Source organism: Artemia franciscana, chromosome 17 (genome assembly GCF_032884065.1).
Source record: "Artemia franciscana chromosome 17, ASM3288406v1, whole genome shotgun sequence".
NCBI classification, from domain to species: Eukaryota; Metazoa; Arthropoda; class Branchiopoda; order Anostraca; family Artemiidae; genus Artemia; species Artemia franciscana.
The window spans coordinates 10,260,665-10,277,081 of NC_088879.1; the positions used below are offsets into that span (position 1 = coordinate 10,260,665).

General features: G+C 35.7%; 1 protein-coding gene across 4 annotated transcripts in view; it reads right to left on the reverse strand.

The window, feature by feature from the left end:
- Nucleotides 1–16,417, reverse strand: part of LOC136037823 (uncharacterized) — a 111,627-nt gene that overhangs the window by 63,638 nt on the left and 31,572 nt on the right. For all 4 annotated transcript variants that reach the window (XR_010620047.1, XR_010620046.1, XM_065720658.1 and 1 more), the window contains 3 exons: nt 12,044–12,596; nt 11,226–11,418; nt 7,717–7,852 (listed from right to left, as the gene is read on the reverse strand). Coding sequence is in view for 2 of the 4 variants with exons in the window: in XM_065720658.1 (XP_065576730.1) it covers nt 7,717–7,852; nt 11,226–11,418; nt 12,044–12,596 (882 nt within the window). In the remaining 2 variants the exon portion in view is untranslated. The remainder of the gene's footprint in view (nt 1–7,716; nt 7,853–11,225; nt 11,419–12,043; nt 12,597–16,417) is intronic.

A 16,417-nucleotide genomic window follows, 5' to 3' on the forward strand; every position in this document is an offset into this window, starting at 1 on the left:
ATATTGTTTGTTTAAATTTTCCTGTGAGTGTTTTTGAAGGTATAAATTATTTTTGTCATGACATGCTAATGCTAGCTCCGGCTATTGTAGTGAATAAATATATTCTATTCTATTCTATTCTATTCACCATGAAGATACTTGAAAATCATTGAAGAGCAAGAGACGACATAGAGTGCATAAGTATTCAAAAGCACTTTTCGATGTCCTTTATTAAATTCGTTAACTAACTGGCGAGCCTTTTGATGAATTACTTTAATCGGATGGAGCAGAGACTGGAAAGTAGACATCCAAATCGAGTTGCAGTAAGTTAAATACGACTGAATGAGTGAAAAATAGAGGGTCCGAAGAATAGATCCAGGAAAAATGTGTTTAAGTTTCCGAATAATCCCAAGACTACGTGATATTTTTGCTTGGACTATCTTGATGTGGTTTCTAAAAGATCGATTCTCATTCAACAAAATTCCAAGGAAACGCACGTATCTTACGTTAGGTCGAGACAAAGGTCCTTTCGAGGTAGATATAGTTGATAAGGACGGGCATACCTTGCCGGTTCTAGAAAATATGAGAAAGTGTGATTTAGCGATATTTAAAGCAAGTCGGTTAGTATCAAATCAGTGCTAAGACCGCTCCATAAGCATATGAAGTTTAACCTTTAAAGCTTGTTCCGTGTCTTCAGCACATAGGATATTGCTGTCGTCAGCGAAGGCAACTAAATCTTCATGAGGGGATGGCAGAATATCAGAAGATGCCACCGTATTTTCCTTTTCGTGACATAGAGTACAACACGCAGAAGGAATTGCGTTCTTTACCACTTTAAATAAATCGTTGATGTATATTAAAAACAGAGTAGGACCAAGAATCGATCCTTGTGGTACTCCATAGTCTACACCAATGGACTTTAGTCAGTCAGGGTCCATGGAAATCGTTCTATCGTGTAAATAAGAACGGAACCATGATAGGGGTGAACCTCGTATTCCTATATGAGACCGTTTATCAAGAAGGATCTTATGAGTAAGACTATCAAAAGCTTTCCGCACATCAAGGAAAACAGCGGCTGGTATTTTTCCAGAATCTAAAGCGGTATGAAGAAAACTGATGAGTGTAGTGCATGCTTGCTCCGTAGTATGTTTCGATCGAAATCCGAACTGATGATTGTGATTGTGATTGTGCAAAAACTCCTTAGATTGTAAAAAACTTGTGAACCTTTTTTGCATCGGCTTTTCAAATAATTTTGAAAATACTGAAAAAAGGGAAATTGGTCGGTAATTTGACGGGTCACTTCTGTTCCCACCCTTAAATAGAGCTATCACTCTCGCAGTTTTTAGAGACCTAGGAAACTTTCCTTTTTCAAACGAAATATTAATAAGCTTTGTTAAAGGGCCCAGAACTGAAGAGAATATAGCTTGCACAGCTTTAGTTGATATGTAGTCTGGGCCGGATGACGATGCACCTTTTAAACCTTGAATGTGTCTTGCCACCTCTGATTCCAATACAAGTTCTATAACAATAGATTTAAGGCAAGGGGGTCCCATGAACTTGAGATGTTGATCTTGTGCGAGGGAAATCGCGCTTCCACCAAGTTCCTTGACAGTCTTTTCGCCAACTGAAGCAAAATATGATGCAAGGGAGTTCTTAATCTCACAAGGGCCCTCGATCAGTACCCCGTCAATATCAAGCTTCGTTGGAATGTCAGGACTATGAGATGATGGTCTAATTGATGACTTTCCAAGTTTTTCTCTCATGTTCGTTTTGCACTCCAGAAACTTGACGCATAATACGAGCTTTTCGCTCTGCGAATCAATGATTTGAATAAATTCTTTTAAGTTTTGAATTCTTGTAGGTGACGAGCTGTAGGAGAACTTTTGTATCTTTTCCACAAGTAGAGTTTGCGGCTGGAGCTTGTCAGAAGTCCTTCTGTCATCCAAGGGTTAAAAGGTTGATTTTTTCTTCGAGGCTGATTAGAAGGTCTTTTGGTGCAGCATTCTATAAAACAATCTTTTACTTTAGAGTAAAATTTGTCAAAATTAGAGTCCAAGTCATCTTTATCATCTATAAATTCCCATGAACATTCTTGCAGTTTAGTCTTTAAAGCTTCAAGGTTTTTGTTTGGTTTTTGTTTTGATTTTAATGTCGGTCTTATCTTTCATTTGAAAGAAATTGTCTTTTCATGGCACTTGGTATTAACCAAGTGACATATAGTAATCGCAAATTCTGTCGGTCCCGGTTTTGCTACTTTAGGCACTTCCAGGTAAGCTAGGACAATGAAATTTGGCAGGCGTATCAGGGACCAGATTAAATTAGAAATAGTCGTTTTCCCGATTTGACCATCTGGGGGGGGGGAGTGGGGGGCCCGTTAAATCGGAAAAAATAGTAAAATTGAAGTATTTTTAATTTACGAACGGTTGATCAGATCTTAATGAAATTTGATGTTTGGAAGGATATCATGTCTCAAAGCTATTATTTTAAATCCCGACCGGATCTGGTGACATTGGGGGGAGTTGGGAGGGGGAAACCTAAAATCTTGGAAAACACTTAGAGTGGAGGGATTGGGATGAAACCTGATGGGAAAAATAAGCACAAGTCCTAGATACATGATTGACATAACCGGAACGGATCCGCTCTCTTTGGGGTAGTTGGGGGGGGGGGGGGGTTAATTCTGAAAAATTAGAAAAAATGAGGTATTTTTAACTTACGAACGGGTGATCGGATCTCAATGAAATTTGATATTTAGAAGTATATCATGTTTTTGAGCTCTTATTTTAAATCCAGACCAGATCTGGTGACATTGGGGGGGGGGGGAGTTGGGAGGGGGAAACCTAAAACTTGGAAAGCACTTAGAGTGGAGGGATCGGGATGAAACTTGGTGGGAAAAATAGACAAAAGTCCTAGATACATGATTGACATAACTGGAACGGATCCGCTCTCTTTGGGGTAGTTGGGGGGGGGGGGTAATTCTGAAAAATTAGAAAAAATGAGGCATTTTTGACTTATGAACGGGTGATCGGACCTCAATGAAATTTGATATTTAGAAGGATATCGTGTCTCAGAGCTCTCATTTTAAATCCCGACCGGATCCTGTGACATTGGGGGGGGGGAGTTGGGAGGGGGAAACCTAAAACTTGGAAAACACTTAAGAGTGGAGGGATCGGGATGAAACTTGGTGAAAACAATAAGCACAAGTCCTAGATACATGATTGACATAACCGGAACGGATCCGCTCTCTCCGCTTGGGGTAGTTGGGAGGGGGGGGGTTAATTCTGAAAAATTAGAAAAATGAGGTATTTTTAACTTACGAACGGGCAATCGGATCTCAATGAAATTTGATATTTAGAAGGATATCGTGTCTCAGAGCTCTTTTTTTAAATCCCGACCGGATCTGATGACGCTGGGGGGATTTTGGGGTGGGGGAACCTAAGGTCCTGGAAAACGCTTAGATTGGAGGGATCGGGATGAAACTTGGTGGGAAAAATAAGCAGAAGTCTTAGATACGTGATTTACATAATTGGAACGGATCCGCTCTATTGGGGGGGGGGGTAATTCTGAAAAATAAGAAAAAATGACGTATTTTTAACTTACGAAGGAGTGATCGGATCTTCATGAAACTTCATATTTAGAAGGACCTCGTAACCCAGATCTCTTATTTTAAATCTCAACCGGATCAAGCGTAATTGGGGGGGGGCAGTTGGGGGGACCGGAAATCGTAGAAAATACTTAAAGCGGTGAGATCAGGATGAAACTGGATGGGAAGAATAAAAACCTGTTTAAGATACGTGACTGACATAACCGGACCGGATCTGCTCTCTTTGTTGGAGTTGGGAGGGGGGGTATTTTTGAAAATTGAGGTATTTGTAACTTACGAAAGAAAGACCAGATCTTAATGAAATTTGATATTTAGAAGAATCTTGTGCTTTAAAGCTCTAATTTTAAATTCCAACCAGATCCTGTGACATTGGGTGGAGTTGGAGGGGGAAACCGGAATTCTTGGAAAACGTGAAAATTGGGGTATTTTTATCTTACGAATAGGTGATCGGATCTTAATGAAATTTGATATTTAGAAGGAATTCATGTCTCAGAGCTCTTATTTCAAATCCCTACCAGATCTTTTGACATTGGGGGAGTTGGAGGGGGAAATCTTGGAAAACACTTGGAGTGGAGGAATCGGGATGAAGCTTGGTGGATAGAATAAGCAAATGTCCTTGATATGTGATTGACAGAATCGTACTGCATTCGCTCTCTTTGGGGGAGTTCGGGGGAGGGGTTCAGTGATTTGGCGAGTTTGGTGCTTCTGGACGTGCTAGGACGATGAAAATTGGTAGGCGTGTCAGGGAGCTGCACAATTTCACTTGATAAAGTCGTTTTCCCAGATTCGACCATCTGGGGGGCGAAAGGGAGAGGAAAAATTAGAAAAAATTAGGTATTTATAACTTACGAGTGGGTGATCGGATCTTAATGAATTTTGATATTTAGAAGGACATCGTGACTCAGAGCTCTTATTTTAAATCCTGACCGGCATTAAGCCTCTTATTTTCCTTTTTAAATCAATCTACTGATTCATAAATTTTGTTAGAGTTCATACCCATATGATCTCTTGGCTCTTAGCTCTTCTTGCCTCGTCACAAGTGCCATATGAGCTCTTAGCTCTTATTTTATTTATGTTCGCCTTTAATAGTATATGTACGGTTGCCCTAAATGCGAGGAGGATTACATCCCCCTCAAACCGGACTCGGTAAATCAAAGTTTAACTTTCCTACAGTAATGTTATATATATATATATGCAAAAAAAATTAGATTTTTTCAAAAGAAGGGAGACCACAGGTTAAATCTATAATCATCTGAATAGTCATTCACTTAATAAGACAAATGAGATACTTTAAATTTTGCAGATAGTCCCTTAAGGACTATCATATATGTTGACTTTCACTGCTTAATTTTAGTCCAAACCAAGTTTTTTTAGGGGGGGGGGGTAATTCCTATTTCAAAGTTATGCAAATTTTGATATGCTAATAACGTTTAACGAACAATTTGAAAATTAATAATTTTACACATTAGTAATTAACTTTTTGTTGTTGCATATATTTTAAATAGAGCTTTTTTTAGAGTTTTGGTTCCTATTGACAAGGATAGCCGTTTACTCATAGTTTTTTACTACGACCTGTATGACCCAATGCCCTCTTAAATGTAAAGAAGAATTACTACTACTTTTTCCAACCCCTGTTTTTGCAACCAAGTTTAATATGTGTAAAACAATACTTCGAGAATAACAATCATTCTTGAAAGAATACCACCCTCCAGATATGGAGGCGGGAGTTTTGAATATTGAAAACTAATTGTATTTTCATCATATCCAGATTATAAAGACGAATCCTCTGGAAAAGTATTTTGATTGGGATGTTTCCCATAGAAGTCAGTCAGAGGGGGGAGGGGGGTAATGCCTCCCCCAGGAAACTAGAAGAAATTAATCGTGTATCTAAATAGGAAAATGCAAAAGATTTCAATTTCAATTTCCGTGAAAACAGAGTTTCTGTTAGCCCTTGAAGCACCCGCCACACTTCCCGAGAAATTTCCTGGCAGTGCTAATGATCCCCTCCCCCAGCCTTTCCAACTTTACGCCAGTATACATGTTAACAAAAATAAACAAAGAGAAAACAGGTTTGAATTTCGACAAAGCAGTGAACAAAAAATAAAATATAAAAACAAAACTACACTTTAACTAAAAAAATAAAAATAAACCGAATATTTCAGCCCCACGTCAGAGAGCCTTTCTAAACGAAAAAAATTACAAACGACAAAGAATAAGAATTTTTTTTTTTTAAATAGCACAAAAGAAACACGACAACTAAACACACGAAAAAAAAATTAAGTAGGAACAAATCACGTTATTAACAAAAACTCCCAGCACTGATGGTAATAATTTAAGACAACACCAAAACAAATCTTTAGAATGAAACCCGTTTGGTGTTGCTTTGGTGTCGTCTTCGATTATTACCATCAGTGCTGGGAGTTTTTGTTTATAATGTGAGTTGTTCTTATTTATTTATTGTTTTTTTTTTCGTGTGTTCAGTTGTCGTGGTTTTTTTTTTGTGTAATGTTTTAAAAAAACATTTTTTTTTCTTTTTTGTCGTTTCTATTTATTTTTCCGTTGAGAAAGGCTCCCGAACGTGGGGCTTGAAATATTCGGATTATTTTAATTTTTTTAGTTAAAGTGTAGTTTTGTTTTTATATTTTATTTTTTGTTCAATACTTTGTCGAAATTAAAACCCGTTTTCTATTTGCTTAATTTTTCGTAAATGGAAAAGCAGTGGGGTCGTAGAAATTATTGTTAACAAAAGTATTTACGCTTCATAGAAAAATCCAGTCAAAGTATGAGGATAATATCCACCCCCTCCCCCTGACACACACCAATACTACGGGCGCAGTCTTAAAAATTGTCGGAAAATCAAGAAAGATTAGAAATTAGCTATAAAACGACAATCCTTTTGTTGTATGTATTGTTACTAAAATTAGTCTTTTTAGAGTTTCGGTTACTATTTCTTAGAGTAGTTCCTTAATTACTGTTTGCTATCTTGAACTGTTTGATCACACATATATTTTCACAGAATCGCTTATTACTACTCTTACTACTACTAATAACTAATTGAGGCCAACACAGCTGCGCACGATCATCCTCCACCCCAACCTATTAAACGTTTCACTCATTACCCCGCTCCCATGAATTTCCAATTCCTTTTAAATCATTTCTTATGAGCGTTCCCTACCCCAATCGGGAAAGACCTGTTTATCGATTGGCACCATATGGATAGCCAAAAACGAAAATATTAGGCAACAGGTCTGAAATGGACCTATCTATCTTAATTCCTCTTCCATACACTTCAATTAATATGAATAGACAGCAAGTTTTAAGAGGCATATGACCCAAAAAGCTTTACTTGTTTTTAATCGTTTGAATGATCACGGCCCATTGATTGAGGAATAACGAAAGCTCTCAAAATTAGTGCGATTATATTTTGTAATGTCAATCCAGTTCCATCAGGCTGATAAACCCTAAAGACCTCTTAATAGATTCTTCATTTTCAACAAATTCCTCTAAAACGCAAAAAAGAGCCGAACAGATTTGTCATTGCAAAACTTCACATAAAAGAATAAAATAAATTTCTTCAAAAATTAAAACTATTCATTTTCAATGTAATTTAGGCACCATTGTATATTATGAATTTTACAAAATGACAAAATTTTCTTCTCTTTCGATTTTCTTTTTGTGATTAAATGACGCTTCTAAATAATGATACTGATACTAGATAGCTACAGATGGATCGATGCTCTAATTGGCAATAGGGGACCCCCTATTGCCAATTAGAATCCATTGCCAATTGGATCCCAACTGCAATAAGATTGGGTGATAGATTTGATACCACTTCCTGTAAAAAAAGGACCTAGTAACTGATAGATCAATTTGACAGTCACATATACCATCAGTGGCAAAGCAGGATCTTTGGCCTTGTATCTCAATAATGGTCAATGAATGATTTAACCGGGCATTCTTTAGCCAATTTAAGTCTAATGTTATTTACAAACTTTTTATTACATTTTGTTGTTTTTGTCCTACTTTTCTTTTTGACCCCGAAGTACGAATTAGAACCTTCGGGGCTTGTAATAGCGATTTTCAATAATAAATATCCAATCTTATACTAAACTTAAACAAAAAAGAAAGAAAAAAACCTTCTTGAGAAAGTGGCCAGGCATGGATTGGTAGGTATCCGTTTAACCGAGACCATCTAATGATTCTGTGTGTTGACCAATTTTCATCTTGGCTACACTCGTCAACAATCTTCTTTATCATCTTTGCTCTATACAACTGAAAAGAAAAAGAATATAAAGGTTCAAAAACGGTTAATTAAATCGTTCACCATCTTCTGAGCAGTAACTGCATTCCCATGAGGGAGGGGGAATTGTCTTTCTACGATTAGCCCAAATAAGCCCTACTTGTGGAAGATATAGGGAGTTTCACCTTAAAAATTCCCTCCCCCTACAGGCCAGAGCAATGTGCATTTAAATCCTTAGGTTAAATTATAAACTTCATACGATTCCTTATTGAGGCGGGAATATAAGAGGGCTGTGTTTAGATTGGTGGAAACGTTTCATCATACTTCATCTAGACTGAAAATTATTGATGCATGTTAACAAATTGAAAACAATATAATAGTTGGGGAATATTTAGCGATAAATGGGATAAATATACAGAAATATGCACTGCACATCCAGTAATCATAGCTCAACCCAGTATACACAAATATACCAACAGGCTAGTAACTTTCATAGTAGGCCGTATATTTGTATTTTCGACTGAAAGAAACTAGCAAACAAGGACAAAAACAGTCAATTCTCAAGGTCTTTGGTGACGATTCAACCACATTTCCTTGTTGATTCCCTGATGACATATACTTAGATAACTCCTCCTCAGGTAGAAAAGGACTGTATGAGGGCAGCCAAATAGTGCAACTAGGACAGTTATTTTGTACAAAGTTTAACAGAGACCTGATAACCGGTTCTCAAGGATCTCTCAGAAGTTCAGCTAGATCAAGTGCTTTTGCTTTCCACCGACTTTGGGAGATCCAAAAGCCTCTTCTACTAGATTTACTGAGGACAATAATTTAAGGACATCTCCCCCTTTTCATCCATACAGTGGTCGAGTTTGCTTCTCATCTACAAAAGATAGATCTGGGATAAACCAAAGTTTCCCAGAGCTCCGATAATCCCATCTGGTACAAGTCCTCATGAAAAAAAAGATGGAGCTTCCCCCCCAGAATAGGTCAGATTATATCTAAATACCTTAAAGGCTAGGTTGAGATCAGACAAATATTCTAGTAGAATGTTAAATATTAGGAATCTTCCCTAAAATTGAAACTGCTCTTAGCGGTCAAGAAGCAAAGGCAGAAGTCTATATCATGTTACCTTATCATTACGACTGGTAAAGTCATGTTACGACCTTACCATAGAACCAGTAGCTCTGCCAGACTTTAAAAGAAAATTTATCAGTCAACCTGCAAAACATTCAATTAACCGCAAAAAGCACAAATTTGCTAATTTTTCTATATTTCATTCAGCCCCTTACCAGCATTGCAAATTTTATCATATTTCAATGTTAGTTTTTTTAGATGAAGTGTAAACAACAATTTTTTTTACTTCACCGAATACGATGAATTTTGTACCGAACCATATGTTTTTTGCGGGAAATTTTACTTTATTACTTCGGTATGATGGAAAATGATTCTGCAAGCCATCATATTTTAGTGGCAGTATATTGTAGCTTTGCTTTATTTTGACTTAGAAGACGAGGAACGTGCTGGAACCCCGAAAAATCCTGAAGATTAAGAATTGAAGTAAACCCACGATGAAGACATACGGAAGAAGAACTTGCAAGAACACTTGAAGTCACTCATCAAGTCCCGTCGTTTAAAAGCGACGGAATGACCTGAAAGGTAGGAAATAGTGTGCCGTATAAATTAAAGCCAAGAGACATCCAGCGCTGTCTTTTCACAAATGAACAAATACTCGATGGCAAAACAATTATTTTTTTTTTTGCATCGAACTATGACAGGCAATAATCCAAAGCGTCGGGAAAAACACGGATACACCAGCTATGTCCCATCCTCGACTTCATCAACGGCTAGGCGTGATGTATTATGAACTACTTGATCCGAATGAAACGATGAAGGAAGAAGTCTACCAACGACAACTGATGCTTTTGAGCCAAGCATTGCAAAAAAAAAGGCCACAATACGCCGATAGAAAAGACAAAACTATTTTGCAACATGACAGTGGTCACCCAAATATTGAAGCTCCCGTTAAAAAAATACTTAGAAGCGCTCAAATGGGAATTCCTACCCCATCACAGTATAGCCCATAAATTACTCCATCTTCCGGTCAATGTAGCATGGGATGGATGACCTGCAATTCTCCAATTACGATGAAATCAAAAATTTGGGTCGATCCGTGGATAGAGGTTGTGGCTAACGACAAAGTACTTTGAATATTGAATTGGTAACCAATTTTTCACAATAAAGTTTAAATTTTCGAAAAAAATCGCCACGAAATTGATTGCATACCTAAAAAATTAATGCAAAACTAAAATAAATTCCTTGTAATTTGGAGAATTACACGACATTAACTGCACACCTAAAGAATTAATGCAGAACTAAAATGAATTGCTTGTAATTTGGTGAAATTACAAGAAATTAATTGCATACCTAAAAAATTACTGCAAACCCAAAATGAATTGCTTATAATTTGGCGAAATTACACAAAATTAATTGCACACCTAAAAAATTAATGCAAAACTACAATGAATTTCTTGTAATTTGGCATCTAAAAGTTTAAGAACAATAAAAAAAAGCGAGGAGCGGGTAAAAAAAAAAAAACAGATTTATAATAGAAACATGCTAAGCAATAATTATGAATACCCTCAACGAAAAGTATTTGGATACATTTAAATACCGTAGAAATAATGAACTATTGCTAATGAATAATGATGATGATAATGAATAATGATGAATAATAATGAAAATAATGAATGATGAACTACGGACACTATCACGTTACATCTGCAACTCTAATTTTGCATATAGATCAACACGAGGATATTTCTTGAGTTGATGTTGCTGAAGTTAAAACAGTCCCAAGCTTATGCTCACAAAAGTAATGCAAAAACTATTACGAATTTTTCCACTTATTACGAATTACAAACAACAGGGAATTACTACTTATAACGAACAATAAAAGGATTCGTTTTCTAATTGGTATTTTCACCTTTAGCACCAAGGAAAACCCATGGAGCAGATTAAAAAAAAAGATTTAAAGTAAACATAAAAAGTGTGATCTTTTTGAAAAATTAATATCAACACTAAATTAATGCTTTTAACCAATAAATTAATAAAAATGAAAATACAATAAAAGTTTATTAACGTTGGTAATTTTTATTTTTTCGATCTTCTTTTTTAGGGAGGAACCTTACTATTAATTACTACAAATTATGCCTGATCGTTTATTTAGATCTTCACAATATTTTTTGTTCCATGTCAATAGCACAAGATAATCTTTATGAATATTAATAAAAAAAAAACAATACTTAAAATACAAGAAAATGCATTAAGCATCATGTATAAATAATCTTAACAAAATATTATTTTGAAAATGTTTGCAAGCAGACTTTTGCAACGTTGCAACATTACCTCTGCGGCTCGAACTTTGCCAATAGTCCAATTCGATAAAATTTCATGATCGGAAGATGCTGTGTATGGTAAAACAGTCCTATGGGCGAACGTCTTGCATCGGCTATCGACAAGTGGAAAGCGAGAAAATAAATAGTAAAGCAGTTGGTCTGTTGATTGCCATTTCCTTTGTTTGATTTTACTTGACATTGACCTGAAGAAAAAGAAAACTTTTTAGCTGAAAAATGTTCTGCGAAGCGTAAGTACCCATCTCCTGATTCCATCTTGGGCCGAGAGTGTAATGCACAGTTGGGGACAGCCATCCCACGCTTCCCATGTCCCTCTCCCAGATAAAAATAAGATAGACACGAAGTAAAACAGGAAAATTCGACAAAAAGAGTATTAAATAAAAATATTTTTTATAAAAATTGGAAGAAGTACAAAAATAGGCAAATCCTAAGAAATGAATAAATATGGGGACATCGTAAAATAGCAATATTTCAGAAAGTAGCAGATCTCTCTATCTTTTTTGGAGTAAAAGAGAAAGAAAGAAAGAGAGACAGTGTGTGTGTGTGAAACTGGAGAGAGAGAGGGAAACTGGCATAGAGCGGTAGCTGAACCTTAAAAGCTGTTCTGTTACCTGAATTTTAAAGGGGGATAGAAATCAGAAAAAATGCTTCAATTATTTCAAGATTTTGAGCCAAGCTCCATGCCTCAGCTATTTCCCAATCAATCAACAGAACTCTTTAGCTTAGGCGGAATGTGCTGTAAATCTACGTTTTATGTTCCAATTTGGGATTATCACAACCGCCACAAACTGTTTAAAATGTCAAACTTACTTGATTTCCTCGAGTAGCTTCGTCCTTTGCTTCATACTTTCATTGTTGTTAGAAATTTCGCGAGTAGTACTAGGAATGTGACTAGCTGCAGGGTTTTGCCAAATCTGTATTTTATTTTTTACTGACGGAGAAAGTCGATTATTTACAATCATTGCTTTGTGAATCAAATATGTCATGCCATTAGGAGCTTTACACTTCACAAAAGAATTTAAGTTAGTTTTTTGAACTTTATGTATTTCTGTCGGCAGCTTAACTGTAGCGAGACTCTTCAAAGCTGCGTTTTCTTTTTCTATGAGGTCCAACAGGTCACGTTTCGGTAAGGTCGATTCAAGATGAGCCATATCAGTAACAATTTCACACTCAAAGTCAGCTTCTTTTCTAGTTTCAAGGGAAAATTCTGGTGGAATATATGAAGGAAGTTCTATATCTGGTTCATCTAATTCTTCTACGTCCAAGTTGATATTCACATTTATTTCATCAGTCATTTCGCTTGATGTATCAAATGAATCTACATCTCCTTCATGCACCATTATATCATATACGCTTTCGCCACCTGAAATACATAACCTATAAATATTTAGAGCATCAAATGATAAACTTTAGTAAACCAAATTTGAAATTTTGAAGAAAACTTAATTTTTTTTCATATATTGAAAACAAAGGCTTCAATAGATATACCATAAATATTTAGATATAGTAGACAAATCTGTAAGATTTATCGAAGATCAACCAGCAGAAGACCTCAGGAAGTACATTACATGATGTTTCAGCTGAATAAAATTTGAAGAAACCGTATAAACTGAATAATGTTAATGTCCTGGTGTATTCCACATTCAGTTGAATATATCCAATTGAATAAACTGAATAAGTCTCTATGTCTGATATTTCGAATTTTATGACTGAAACAATAAACAAGTGTGCTGAACTGCAACAACAGGAGTTCCATTAAGCAGGTTGAAATTCAATATTAGGAAGGCTTTGGAAATGCCATTTACATTAAATTTCAAATCTTGAGTCTTTTTTTTTTGTTTAAACAACAAACAGATTAACAACAGTGCTGAGATAAAACAATACGAAGTTTACTGAATATACCAAACTTTATCCTTAGGAAGGCGCTTGGAAGTTTAGCATTAAATTTTTAAAGAAAAATAAGATTAGCTTGAAAAAAATAATTTTGAGAAAAATGGAAAAAATGTTTTGAGACGAAGGTAATTTTTTCAACAGTTTTTGACTCAACTAGAAAAAAACAGTACTGAACCTCACCATCAGGAACTTCACTGAACATGGGCATCATCATTTAGAAAGTAATTTGCATTGAATTTCAAGTATCTACGCCTGAAAAGAAACTTTTTTTCCCGTAACCAGATCAACAACAATGCTAAAATTTAGTATTAGCAATTTGTACATAATTACATGTTTATATTATGGTGAAATGCACTGTTTTCAATTTCGCAATAGTGATGAGCTTCAGCATCAGGGACTTCACTGAGCATGTTAAACTTCAACACCAGGAAGGCTTTTGGAAAGCAATTCAAATGCAATTTCAACTGCCTTTGCCATAAAATATACAGTTTTTTCGGAACAACTAGTAACTGCTGAATTTCAACATGAAAGGCTTTCGCTTTCTCCCTGTGGCACAGACATAATTTTAGTAAGTTTTTTTTTTGAAGTATTAATATTGTGAAAATTCTTCAATTTAATTATATTGATTTTTATTTTGTTTTGGATTCGAGTGCATTTGTCGATACCCAAGTGGACTAGATTATACTTACTTACCAAGACTTACCCATAAATATGACATTGTCTTAAAGGTATTTATTGATTTAACTAGCCCATTTTTCAGGCATTGAAATCATTAGATTGTTACTAGATTCTACAGTTATTGAGCATTGTATGAGTTGAAATACAAAACATGGACTGAAATTAAAAATGGCGGTACGATTGGTTACCAGCCCTATATGGAACTTTCTCCAAAGATCCATTAAGGAAAATATAGACAGAGACAAAATCTTGAAACATGCAAAGTTCTTGAGCAAAGAAGCCTTTAAGGACGCTATCAATGCTTGTAAAAGTGAATTTAGCATTGACCTTCTTGATGGTCGTTGGGGCAGCCATCGACAGCCTCATTTCTCGGAGATTCTGGGTATGAGTTACTCAGTTCTCGTTCGAGTGATGATCAGTCTATTCCACGTTCCGTAATAACTGAGACCAATGAAATTCCTGATTTGTCTAATGACGTTAATAATGCTATTGCGTCAAGATTAAATCACTGCAAAAGTTTATTGGATTTTTTAGTTGAAAAAAGTTGAAAATTTTTCAACTAAATTTTTCACTAAGTTGAAAAACTTAGAATTAAATAAGTTGAATTAAATTAATTAAATATTAAATAAATTAAAATTAAAATGAATAAATTGAATGAATAAATTTAATAAATTTAATAAATTAGAATGAATAAATATTAAATGAATTAAATATTAAATAAATTAAATATTAAATAAATCAAATGAATTAAATAGTTTAAAAACTAAGTGAATCCAGCACTGTCCAGCTTTGTCCACCAGATTGGCCTTTAAAACCAGAAAGATAAACAACAATTCCCGTTATTATATCTAATCCACCTCCCGAACAAAAGAATGGCAATCCAGGTAAACAGAATGAATTTAATAAAAAGCTAAAAGTTGATATTATAGAGAGAATTATCAACAAGAAAGATAAGACAATCCTCCAAATGAAGGATGAGTGCTCTGCGGTGGCAGCTCTTAGAGCCATGCCTGTGCAAATAAAAAGCAAAGTGATCAAAAAGAGTTTTTATGGATTGCTATATTGATAATGATTTTGATGTGCGAACTATTCCAGGTATCTGTAGAGATAGTGTGAAGCGTTTCTGTATCTCTAAGACTGTTCTATTATCTTTTCGACGTGGTGGGGACCTCGATTGTGCATTGAAATAGGGAATTAATATCGACTATACACACTTCTAAGTTTATAAGCCAATAGAGAGACCCCGTCAGTGTTATAACTGTCAATCGTTTGGTCACAAAGCCTCGAAGTGTAGTAGAACAGCTCAATGCCCAAGATGTGCGGGAGACCATTGCTCTTTAAAAAAGGAGCCCCAGAGTACATCAATTGTGGTAGCAATCACACTAGTTTCAATTTTCTTTGTACCGTACTCAAGAAAGCAGCAAGCAAAACCATATTATTTTATCGTTATCGTTTCTCTTTTCTCTCTGTGACTCTAACTAGTCACACTTTTTTTCCAGAATGTGATCGGTGCTGAAGAGAAGTTAGACCTAATAGGTATAATACTCAGTGAATTTGATAACATTTGTATTTCTGAACATCTAGTACTACCAGCTAATTGCCAGGGCTTAATTTTTTTTAGTAATTTTAGTTATTAGATACCGCCTGCCAAGAGTACTAGGGGCCGCTCGTCTGGCAGTCTCTTGTTTGTAGTTAGGAATAGGTTTCCGAGTACTTTACATGAGACATCACTAAGTTCCTAGAGACATGCAGAGATGGTATGATTACTCTTGGTCAAGGTAAAAGCTTTCATTCTAATCCTTCTGAGGGGCCGCTCGTCTGGCCGTCTCTTGTTTGTAGTTAGGAAGAGGTTTCGGAGTACTTTATTCGAGCTTTCGGAATTTTTTCTAACTGTTGATTTGGGAAATTTGTTATACCAACAAATTACCGCAATATTCGCTCACATCAGAGATTTGTGGTAGCTTGTGTTTCATTTTCTAAGTTTAAATTAGTAAATTAAATTAGTAAAAATCAGGGCCAATAACAAATTGATTTTAACTTTGGGTGAGTTTAAAACTGATTTGACTGATGTTTCCCTACCCCGTTCACGAATTTTGTTATTTTCTTTGCCTAGTGACTTATTTATTATGGACAAAACACGTTCTTTTACTTACACACACTTTTATGCAAGTGTTCCTAATAGTGCATTGACCGATATATTCGAGTTACGGTCGCAGTTGGTGGTCGTCTTCGATGAAATTGTTTTAAGTGACCATTCTCATCTAGAGCTACTAGTCCCTGTAGACCCTCCGTGCCCAACGGGATTACCTCCGTGCCCAAACGGTTCAAAAAACTGAATTGGAATTGTATTAATCTATATTATTATCAGCTTGCTCGAGACTCTCTACTAGATAATTAAAGTTCCCTTCCTTCTTCTAGCAACTTCTCCTTAATCTGAGCTCCTAGCCCTTGAGCCTACTAGCCCCATGCCCAAATGGTTCAAAAAACTGAATTGGAATTGTATTAATCTATATTATTATCAGCTTGCTCAAGACTCTCTACTAGATAATTAAAGTTCCCTTCCTTCTTCTAGCTACTTCTCCTTCATCTGAGCTCCTAGCCCTTGAGCCTACT